The sequence below is a fragment of the Ctenopharyngodon idella genome, chromosome 20 (genome assembly GCF_019924925.1).
Source record: "Ctenopharyngodon idella isolate HZGC_01 chromosome 20, HZGC01, whole genome shotgun sequence".
Taxonomy (NCBI): Eukaryota; Metazoa; Chordata; class Actinopteri; order Cypriniformes; family Xenocyprididae; genus Ctenopharyngodon; species Ctenopharyngodon idella.
Genome location: NC_067239.1, coordinates 18,836,039 through 18,848,475, shown reverse-complemented (window position 1 = coordinate 18,848,475; position 12,437 = coordinate 18,836,039). Strand labels below are relative to the sequence as shown.

At 37.6% G+C, this 12,437-nt stretch overlaps 2 protein-coding genes across 2 annotated transcripts in view; one reads left to right on the top strand and one right to left on the bottom strand.

Moving 5' to 3' along the window:
• The window catches only part of zbtb1 (zinc finger and BTB domain containing 1), a 422,399-nt gene that overhangs the window by 338,107 nt on the left and 71,855 nt on the right, over positions 1-12,437 (bottom strand). The window lies entirely within an intron of this gene.
• The window catches only part of syndig1l (synapse differentiation inducing 1-like), a 30,480-nt gene that overhangs the window by 15,419 nt on the left and 2,624 nt on the right, over positions 1-12,437 (top strand). The window contains exon 4 of the mRNA XM_051874395.1: positions 7,356-7,493. Coding sequence (XP_051730355.1) covers positions 7,356-7,493 — 138 coding nt within the window. The remainder of the gene's footprint in view (positions 1-7,355; positions 7,494-12,437) is intronic.

Genomic DNA, 12,437 nt, shown 5'->3' with positions numbered 1-12,437 from the left:
GCTTATAATCTCTGAACAGTCCCATTAAAAATGTATGCGGCTGTTTTCAGCGATGCTATGACACCTGCCGGGACAATGACCTCCCGACGACGTTGCTGATGCAGTTACTTGACCCTTTGTAGGAATATAATTGCCTCGGAGAGCTTTTCACCTGACAGCTCCTTTGTTCCATGACCCCGCCCCCCCCCCCACACGCACACACACACACACACACACACACACACACACACACACACACACACACACACACCTTCCAGTTCCGTCAGTTTACTGGTTGTTGTTTAGATCGCCTCATTCACTTTCCATTCTCAACATCAAATTCCACTTGCACAGCTCTCCCTACAGCCTGCTCGAAGTCAGAACGATGTGGAGGGAGACTGCGGCAAAGGAAGAATTCATAAATCCTGTGTTTGTCCAATTGAAATGCAATTCGGAATAAAACTGCACAAGTTGCGTTTTGCTTTATGAAAGGACAAAAAACCAAGCCTGCACTAATTTCAGTTCAAGTCTTGTGACGAAAAATCTGGTCTCATTCTGGCCAAGATTGATCCACTTGGACAGGAGGACTCCCTGAACTCAGAAAACAAAACTAAACATACAGTTTTGTTCATGGTCATGTAGTTAGTTTGAAATTTAATGTCTCAAACAAAATTCTTATGCCACAAGCTTATCAAACTTTGGCAAATACAACAGTTTGCCTCAAGCGGTCTTGGAAACAAATAATTAGGCAGCTCTTCGACATAACAGCCGCAAACAACAATGATCTAAATTAAAAAAGTTTAGAAAAGTGGAGATAAGTAACTAAATTGCCAAATTTGAAAGAATTAAATATTATTAAAAATACACTTTTAAAAAAAAGAAATTAGTACTTTTGAGCTAGGATGCATTAAATTGATAAAAAGTGACAGTAAAGACATTTATAATATTTATATAACGTTCTATTCATCAAAGAATCCTGAAAAACATCTATCAGTTTCCACAATAATATTCTTTTCTTTTAACATTGATAACAATGAAAAATGTTTCTTTAGCACCAAGTCAACATATTAGAAAGATTTCTGAAGGATCATGTGAAACTTAAAGGGTTAGTTCACTAAAAAAAATGAAAATTCTGTCATCAATTACTCACCCTCATGTTGTTCCACACTCGTAAGACCTTCGTTCATCTTCGGAACACAAATTAAGATATTTTTGATAAAATCCGATGGCTCAGTGAGGCCTCTATTGACAGCAAGATAATTAACACTTTCAGTGCCCAGAAAGCTACTAAAGACATATTTAAAACAGTTCATGTGACTACAGTGGTTCAACCTTAATATTATGAAGCATTGAGAATACTTTTTGTGCACCAAAAAAACTAAATAATGACTTTATTCAACAATATCTAGTAATGGGCGATTTCAAAACACTGCTTCATGAAACTTCGAAGCTTTATGAATCTTTTGTTTTGAATCAGTGGTTCGAAGCGCGGATCAAACTGCCAAAGTCACGTGATTTCAGTAAACGAGGCTTTGTTAAGTCATAAGCGTTTCAAAATTTTTAATGGTTCACCACTGGAGGGCGTGACTTTGGCAGTTTGATACACGCGCCGAACCACTGATTGAACCGCTGATTCAAAACAAAAGATTCGTAGAGCTTCAAAGCTTCATGAAGCAGTGTTTTGAAAATCGCCCATCACTAGATAGTGTTGAATAAAGACGTTATTTTGTTTTTTTTGGCGCACAAAAAGTATTCTTGTCGCATCATAACATTAAGGTTGAACCACTGTAGTCACATGAACTGTTTTAAATATGTCTTTAGTAGCTTTCTGGGCATCTGAAAGTGTTAATTATCTTGCTGTCAATGGAGGCCTCACTGAGCCATCGGATTTTATCAAAAATATCTTAATTTGTGTTCTGAAGATGAACGAAGGTCTTGCGGGTGTGGAACGACATGAGGGTGAGTAATTAATGACTGAATTTTCATATTTGGGTGAACTAACCCTTTAAGGCTTTTAACATTTTTACTTTTAACATTAACAACATATATTAAAATAGAGAACAATTGTAATATTTCAAATAAATGCAGCCTTCGTGAACATTAGAGGCTCCTTTCAAAAACATTTAAAAAAAATCTTACCAAACTCAAGACTTTTAAACAGTAGTGTATAACAATTGAAAAAATCTGTACAAGTACAATAGGATTCCTGCACCTTTAGTGTTCAGACCCCTAAAAACACCCAACCAATCAGATTGAAATTGCAGACTTCAGTCAATGCTTGCTATTTTTGTGCGCAATTTGCATCAGATGTTCAGTGAACAGACTTTGGGAGGTCTGTGTGCCATCTGAGGCTAATTTCAGTTTAACATGAAGCTATTTTACTCCTATTGCATTGCGATGAAATCGTGTCGGATAGAGTAACTGGAATTTGGATAAATTTGATTAAGCAGCTAATCACAAATGTATATGGATTCAATTTCCTCTCCGCCAAAGGAGGGCACTCATCCAGAGCCCTCACACATGACACATACATAATAAGTTTGAAAGTGTTGACATCGATCACCTTGAAAACGAGATGAAGTTCTATTAGCTGAGCGATGGATCGCAAAAGAACAGAAAAGACAGAAATGGGGAGAAGGACAGGGCTCATCGTGCTCATGCTGGGGGAGGCATTTTGGTAACATAAATTACACGCTTTCCTTCCTGTGCCTCCTGCCACCCTGAAAAGATAAAACCATCCATTAATCTGTCATTACCTGTCGGGAAGCTGGCAGGCAGTGACAGCATCTGCCGTCACCCCCCGCCCACTCTCTTTCAGGAGAGGCACCTGAAAAGTAGAAGCAGGGGTGGAGGTGGGCTTATCGGGGGCCAAGCTGTGGGTCTCTGGCTCTGGGGCTTAACCATTTGACACTGCTGGCAGATTACTCACATACAGCTTAGATCAGTAATAACATAATGCACAAATTTCATGCCTTTCAGCTGAATGTGGAGATGATGAGATTGTTTTTGGCTTATCTGTTTTTATTCCATTTTTTGGATAGTTCAATGCATTAGGCATTTGAATCCATGCAGGGTATTGACAGAAAGATGTTTGTACATTTTCTGTTGCAGGAGAAGCTTCCTACATTATTTTTAAACAAAAACATTTTTGAAAAAATTCAGGTGCTGTCGGTTCGAATTTGTTAAGCATATGCAGATGCTATACAAGCTAAAAAAAAAAAAAAAAAAAAAAAAAGTCACTAACCCCAATTCAGCAAAAACACACCTAAATCTGGTAAAACAGTACTGCTAGTCATTATTAGAACAACTAATTATTTTGATTAAATGATTGAATAAATGTGTAATATGCAAATTCTGTACTATTTTGTGTAAAAATTTAAATTAAAAAATACAATCAATAGTTTTAATTGCTGTAAGTTAATTCGTTATGATGACAAAGGGGACATGCACAATTAAATATTCAATATCATATATGATGCTTTTATAAATTACTACTTTTTTTGGTTACACTTTATTTCGATGGTCCACTTTAGACATTCTACTAACTGTAAGTAACTTTACAACTAACTCTCATTAGAGTATTAGTAATCTGTAGTAGACTGATAGGTTAGGGTTAGGTGTTAGGGTTCGGGTTAGTATAAATAAGTTGACATGTAGTTGCAAAGTTACTTATAGTCAGTAGTAGGGGTGGGAATCTCTACGAACCTCACGATTTGATTCGGTGCACATGCCCCCTCAAGTTTTTAAGCCAGATGGATTTTGCTTGCAGATTCTAAAAGACCAAAATTAATGCTATTTTTACATTTGATACGATCACACCGGTGTGATTGGAACATTCAGTGTGTCATGTGATCAACTGCTGAATTCAAATCTGCGTTCGTGCCTTGGCTGGTGCTGAGACGAATGCGCTCACTTGTCATGTATCACAACTATTCAGTGTTTTCAACAATATGTTTATGTTTCTGACATTTAAATACACATAGTACTAGAAAAAAAAATACATTTATAGTTTGTAAAATATGCACTGATGTCTATGGAATTGGCAATAATTCATAATTCGACAACTTATTTTATTGATATCAGAAACACGTTGTGTAGGTATAAAGTTTACTTGATTCTTTTCCCAGTTTACCGGCCACTTACTTTTATGTCTTTCAGGAGAAGTACATGAATTTACGTATTGTAAATCAGACAACTCTGATTCTCTGAATGCCAGCAACACCCATCGCCCCTTATAGATCAACATGATCATTATAAAAGGTGTTTACCGACAAAATATATGTACTTACAAGTAATTAAGTAATCAGATTCAGGAAAATACATCAGTCATACAGTGTGGTTTGTTACATGACAATCATGACACATCTTCATGGAAATAATAATATATAAAAATGCTAGGTGATCACTCCCATGTGTATCTGTGTAAGCGCACAGTGAAGAGCATCATTGATGACTATTTACAAGGTTTTTGAAGTGTTGATCATTGAAGCCAATCACAGACATATCCGATGAGACGTGAACACAATGGCCAATCAGACGTGTTTACGAAACCACTCAACGGTGCTCAAAGTGTCACATTTTTAAAATTTCCGTACCGAGTTGGTACCGATGTCTGTACTTTTGACAACTCTAGTACTAGAGGTCAACCGATTGATCGGCTGGCCGATATATCAGGCCGATTTTTGGCATTTTTCAATTAATCGGCATCGGCCGATTGTGCTGCAAATTAGGCCGATTAATAGGCAGGCGCGATTGCCATTCCACCGGCATAAAGGACCAGTTATACTTCATTTTCCACGTCCCGCTGCATTTCACGCACAGTTGAGCATGCGAGCCTTTCAAAGTATACTCCTTTGTCCGTGTGCGCGGAAAAACGGATTTAGTGGACTGCTGTTTTGAAGCTCTCAAGTCACTCACACATGCCCAGTTGTACACGCGGATCGTCCTGCACGCGGACGGGGTGTGCGAGCCTTTAACCAGCTGTAGTTTAGGCTACAGGTAGGCACGGGTACCAAAACCTGGTAACGAGCCCAGCGGTTAATTATTATACAAGCCTGCATTGTAAAGATAAACTCTGACGTTATCAATTCTGTTTCTGTTCGTTACTGGAGAATTTCTCTCCCTCTGAGGCTGCGTGTGAGACGGAGCAACTCACACTCTGCAGCCGTGCCTTGTTGATACACTGCTTCAACTAACGATGGCAGGGGAAAACAGACCGTTTTGAAAGAGTAATTACGTTGTAGCCTACTAGAACTGATGCCGACCATGTTTATCATAAGTGCAACCAGTCATTTGCATGTGAAAGTAGAAACATGTGCAATTCAGACGAAACTTCTGGCTAAAACGTGCATATTAACTTTCCTCATTAAATGTGTCTGTGGGTCCGACACATAGCCTCCACAACGTCATCGCTCGTGGCCAGTGCACTCGATGCAGTTATGAGCAGCAGGCTGTGCAAAATGGGTGAACTCTTATTTTTGTTGTCACTTAGATTATGGCTATTTGACTTATAGTATAGAAGCATGCTTCAGAATAGTTTTGAGAAGGTGCTTAAAATTGAGCCATGTATTATTATTATGAATTAGGCTACTACTAAGTTAATTTGACAGTCTAGATTTTTGATTACCTGTTTAGTGTATTTAATATTTAACATATAAATTATTTTTAGTGCACTGATTGGAGAGGCTTGTGTTGTTCAATAAATGTTTAATTTAAGCAATTTTCTGTATAACTTCTTATTACTTAACTGTTAGATTTTATGAGAGGAAGGGGAAGGGGAGGAAGGGGAAGGGGATACAAACATATCGGTCATCGGCTGCCCTGATTTCTAAATATCGGCATCGGCCAGAGAAAAACCCATATCGGTCAACCTCTATCTAGTACTAATATATTGTGCAACCCCCTAGTCACTATTATTTATTTAATGCTGCAGAGACGGTGTACAGTTTTAGAAAAGAATGCCACATAGTGCACCCTCCAAAACCTGTAGCACTAAAAAACAACAAAAAAAAAAACATAACACCAGGAAATGTGCAAATTTGCACATATCAAAGCACTGATTTTGTGTGCGAATTTGCAGTTACGTGATAATGACACTAACCTTGCAAAATGAATCGGGTGCGAAAACAATGCATACAAATGGGTGCAGTTCATTTGTAATTTCCCCTGCATTGTTTCAGTTTAAAGCACTAAACTGCTAGTCCCCAGCACACAGCAGAACGGCTAACAAATGCCCAATGAAATATTTATATCCTCTTATGTAACATCAAGGTGTTCAGATATAAGGAATGAGAAAGAGTGTAGGTGTGACAATTCGTAATATGGACTGAAATTTTCCAGGTTTCTTTAGCATTAACAACAAGGAAATGTCCGTTTCTTCAGTTTCTGACAACCAAACAACAAAACCGTATTTTGGTTTTTGCCAAGAGATGTACTAGGAAAACATGACTATCCATGTGCACAAGCCACTTCACTCTCTCCTTACAGAGAAATCCAATCTAACATCTCATGTTATTTTATAGAGAGGTAGGCCTATTATTTTCACAGATAAAACCCCGGTGACAGAGCTATCCTTCACCACTGATGATTGCAGCTTATTGCTGTGAATCAGTACAGAAATATTTTCCTAACAGCTTTCCTCTTGGCACATTCTCCACCAGGCTGCGTTATTTTTAGTTACTCAAGTGAATCACTGGAATCAAAGGAGAGAACTGACAAACAATGCAAAATTCATAAATTGTTGTAGAAATGCTGCAGATTCAATAAAAGGTGTCAATACAAGCCCTATGAACAGTATGTGATGCTTAATGTTCATTATCACAGAAAATAATTTTGACTCGTCCGTCCAACCGTCCAAAAGAAAAAAAGAAGAAAAAAAGAAAGAAGTAAACTGTTTACTTCTTTTGTTTTTTTCATAATTTTATGTACATTACAATTCAAAAGTTTGGGGCCAGTAAGATATTTGTTGTTGTTTTTTCTAGAAATTAATGTTTTTATTCAGAAATGACTTCTCAAAATGGTCTTAGAATACTGAAAAAAAATATCACTGTTTCCACTCAAATATTAAGCAGCACAACTGTTTTCAAAAATGATAATAATAAGAAATGTTTCTTGAGCATATTGGAATGATTTCTGAAGGATCATGTGACATTGAAGACTGGAGTAATTTCAGCTTTGACAACATGAATAAATTACATTTTAAAATATATTCAAATAGTCATTTTAAATGATGATAATATTTCTCAATATTCCTTACTCTCAGTATTATAATTTACCTGAAATGTAAATTTAATTAAATTTCCTTTAATCCAGACTTTAAATACATCACCTGTAAACCAATTAAAAGTGATTTTAATGAATCTTCTCTCTCCCTATAGACAGATTGCTCCAGTGACAGTGAGAGCGAGGACAACTTCATCGTCATCCCTCCTCGTGATCACCTAGGCCTCGCTATTTTCTCCATGCTCTGTTGCTTCTGGCCTCTGGGCATTGCTGCTTTCTACTTTTCTCAGGGGGTAAGTGCAGAGCCCACCAACCAAATCCAGAGCCTAACCATTAAGCCTGCTAAAAATCTGCTATGACACAAGAGAAAGAAGAGATGAATTCTTCAACACTTTTTCATCTGTGCCCTCCAAACAAGCCTGTAGTCTGCTAAGAGAAAAGTGTTTGTGATCTCTATCAGTTCCCTCTAATAATACAGAACAGCTTCATTATAAAACCCATCATACGAGCAAACAGCTCTGCTTGCATGACTGCAAAAATGACCAGGCACTCCTCTAATATAAATGGAGTAAACATGAAGGCACTGATCAGATGGGTGTGACTAGCAAGCTCCTTGTGATGTGCTGTGATTTCAGCTCCAATTTCTCATCCAGCACAGAACACATCTATTTTTCTAGCTCAGAATGAGCCTTTTTATTCTTATCTATAGTTTAGTCTGTGGCAGACACAGGCAGAGTGAATTATTTTGTCAGGAGCTAAGTGAATTCTCCCAGAGTAATTATGATGATGGTGGTGTTGTTCAGAGAAGGTTCTCCAGAATGCAGCTTCGGTGTGTGTGTATGTATGTGTGTGAAGAGGAGGATGGAAATGAGATCTGGTGAAAATGCGAATGTTTTTGCCCTGTCTCCTTGCTGGGAATATTCCTCGGAGAACATCCTGAACGGATTTTCTCACCTTCCCTGCGGCATAGGGTTGAATGTTCATGAGGAGTGTCGCCAGCCATTTGCCTTAGACTCTTCTTCCACCTCTGTCTCACTCCTACAGACTGAGAAAATGACTTTGTCTTCATCTTATAACTAATTAAGCACTGTGCATTGTATAGGACTTTGAGGATGTTAATATCAATATCAATATCAATATTAGTTCTACAAAGGCCATGACACATACAGTAGCTGATTACCATTCTATTCACAAGAAGCCTTTGGATGTAGAGCTGGGCGATATGACATGTATCTCAATATTTTTCAACTTTTCAGTAGTATTCAGTCACAGATTATATGTTTTTGCTCTAAAATTGCTGAAAGAGGTGACTAAGTCAAAGGATTCATCATTCTATAAGAACTACATTACAATCAAAATGAAGTTAAAATTAATCAGTTTTTCACATTTCATTTAAAAGCACCAATTTAACAATTCCATAGAATCAAAAGTAATATTTACCTTCATATGTTGTCCAAGTGCATGAGTGAGGAAACAAACATAACTGTATTAATCAATTAATTGAAACAGACAGTTTAAATACTACAAGTGAATTTAGGCATCGCAACATTATAAATGTACAGTATGAAAAATGGATATTCATTTGAGATGTGCTTACATTTAACAATGCTATTAGTGTTTACTTAATTACAGGGGTGTAAAGAGTACCTGAAAATCATACTTAACTACAGGTACCTTACAGCAAAAATGACAAGTTACAACTCACCAATTTCAATAACACTTGAGTAAAAGTCTTAAGTAGTGTTAAAATTAGATACTCTTAAGTATTTTACTCATACTGAATGTAGGCTCAAAGATGCACTACTAGTCCTCAACACCCAATAGACATGCCAGTGGAAAAACAAGAAAGTTTATTTGCGAGGATTTATTAAAGTCAAAATAAATCTGAACACCTCAATATTGCAATTGACACAGAAGCCACTCTCAAGTCTCAGTGTATGCTCAAGTGCTCAAAAATGATATAAGTAAACCAATATCCTTCAAAAAGGTCTCTTCAATATAATGGTTAAATAAAATAATGTTAACTGTAATTGAAGCCTTAAAAGGTCAAAGCCTACTTGTAAAATGTACAATGAAATGAACAAACGAACAGTGTCTTACTGACGTGATGTGACTGGACCTTTGTTAAAAATAAAGTTCATCCACGCTTTCTTAATTTTAGGATCACAAGGATGGCAATGCAAAGACTGTGGCCACGTTCACACAGCAGCAGAATATGGTTGTCAGTCCTGTATTTGAGTCCTTAATACGGTTACATTCACACAGTACGATTATTTACGGGAGTGACAACCGCATTCTATAACAGAACTCACCTTTTTAGGACCGCATTCTTGGAAAACCCGCGCTGTGTGAACGGAACCGGACTGGACAACTAGTTGTCTGTCACATCATACAGTGCGAGAGAGCCGCTCTGCGCTGCACAAATGCGCGTCTACCATGTGTTGCGGGTTTTCACGTTTGGTTTTGGTAACTTACAGGGACAGAGATATGAGTTGTGTGTCATCTGAAGGTTTTAGATCCAGTCGCTGTTCTCCACCGGAGCTGCACCTGTCAGTTTTGTGTTCTACGTATGAAAGATGTAGCCATCTTTGATATTACTTTGGTCACTGTCACTTAGGTTACTAGTAAGAGAGTACATTTCAAGACTCACACCTGTAAGTAAATGCGGTTGTCAATCCCAAAAACTGAGTGTGAATGTAGCCTGTGTTTTTCCACAACCTGGCACTTCGTCTTGTAATTCTCAGAGGCATCTCTATCGTTTTGTTGCTGGAGAAATCCTGTGTTTGTGTCTGTCTTGTATTTACTACTACATGACATACACGAATCGGTGGCCGGGGCTAAAGAGGCAATGATGTAGAAGCAGGCGTTGGTCTTCTTCTGCAGAGTCTTTTGCCACACTATGATGTAATAATGTGACAAAATCTGAAACGAGTTATTTTCTGAGCTTGGCTTCAATAAAAGGTGTTTTTAGACTAAAGAGAAAGTTCTGAATTTTCAAAACTTAAAGGATATTTTTAATAGTACAATGACCTCTTATATGTCAAACAATCAAGGAAATTTTGATTTCTCAATTCATGACCCCTTACAGGAAATGTTTGTATAAGAAGATGCGTCTTCAAATAAAAAATAAATAAATAAATAAAAAAACATGTTAACATGGCAACTCAGCTGGTGCACCAGCACTGGTGTGTCCAAACAACCCATTATTGACTGTCACAAAGCGTAGGAGTGAAAAATCAATAAGTGTTTTCCCTGAACAACGGGGTCAGATGCAGTGACAAAGAGAGCAAGACGCCTCCCACAGCGACAGCCATGTGTGACTGGCAACTCTTTCCACTTTCTCATGAGGATACTAAAATAGACACCAGATTCCAAAGGGTCATGACACAATCACATAAAGCGACTGTTCAAAGGATGTTTGCTTGCTTACACATAGCGGACACCACGCTGTGGGGAAATAGAATGTTGTGCATAATAGAGTCGGTTGCACGTTCTACAAAAAAAAAAATCACCCTGTTAAATTCATCCAGCCCTTGAGCCATGTTCTTGGTAAATGAGAATCATAGTAGGACTTAATTATTCATTTGAACTAGGAAATGGATTGATTAAACTATTACACATGGGGCTCTATAGGGCTCGCTATTAAAGAAATTAAGGCAGTGTGATGTTCCTTTTTTCAGTCTAATAGCTCTCATCACAGCGTACTTCCAGCATGGGGTTGTATGTAAAGTAAAACATTAGATAAGGCCATTCATTGCCATTTCAAGTCACATGTCATTTCTTTAAAATGCTCCAGGGGTAATAGTATAAGATTGGGTGTTTTACTCTACAAAGCAACGAAGCTATTTGTCGAGAGAATTGCAACAGCTGCATCATGAGCAAAATGTATTTTCTTCGGATCTCATATCACATTTGGCTCATCCCTACTGACACCGGCCATTACAACAACAAAGACACAATGCAGGAAGTTAGTTGCTGACGAACAGAATGCCTGTGTAATGTATCTATGTTGCATGACTGATCATAACTGAAACCTCAATGTGTTTTTTAGGAAGGTTTACAAAGTGAGACCAACAGGACAAATGACAAATTATAACAAAAACACAACATAGAGTGTTCCCAATCGGGAAAAAAACAGAAAGAAAAATGTATGAATGGCGATTAAGGCTAGACAATACAGTATAGATCTTTTTTAGCCTTCAGATATTCTGAGATACATTAAAAGGGTGATTATTTTTCCAGTGGCAGTTTGCTTATCAGCATGGCATAAATCACTATGAAAACAAATTTAGACTATAACCGTCTTTACTCTAAAAAAGGGCAATACAGAATCTGAACCAGTGTATGTACTGAGAAGTGGTGCATTCATACAGATAGTAGGGCTGGGACAATACTATCGATTTACTGAGATTCGTGGATCGTTTCTGATATTTTCCAAATACATCACAAATCGGTTCTGAGCTTAGTTTTTAACAGCAGATGGCGCTCTAGGCTATTTTTTAACCGCATGCTCAAATGCTCACGAAGAAGACCGCTCGTGGGTTTGGCTGAGTCCGACAATGTATTTGAACCTCAGGATGCTTTAATGACGCGAGATTAATGTAAACAGCCCACTGCAAACACCCTTGTAATTCGCTTCAACCTTTTCAAACTTTATGAATGATTATTTTATAGAAGGTTCAAGTGGTGTGTGTAAGGAATTGGAAGGAAGTAGAGTATGTCTGTTTCTAAAGCACGCAGTGCCATCTGCTGTTGAAAACTAAGCTTAGAATCGATTGGAGAGAGAATCGCGATACATACGTAAAATATCAGAATCGATCCAGAATCATTTCTCGATTCGCGATGCATCGATATATTGTCCCACCCCTAACAGAGAGTACAGTTTATCGCACATTTAAATGTTGACTATTGACTTTCATGGACAAACATTAAAACAAGACCAACTGACAGATTAAAAGGTGCTAATTCTTTCCTTCGACAACAAAGACTAAACAAAAGGCAGGAAAACAAAACCTTAAATGTCTTTGTTCATCTTTTATTTCCTGTCAGATAAACATGACTTTTTATGGCCTTCATCTTTTTAATGTGAATTGAAGACTTTTGAATTCTTTTTAAGGATCTGCAGACACCCTGCCCCCTGAATGTGTCCAGAATTTTAGTTTCTGTTCAAGATGCATTCAGCACATCAGAAATGTGGCCGTCCACATTTCTACCTAAAAGGTTGCTTGAATTTTTTA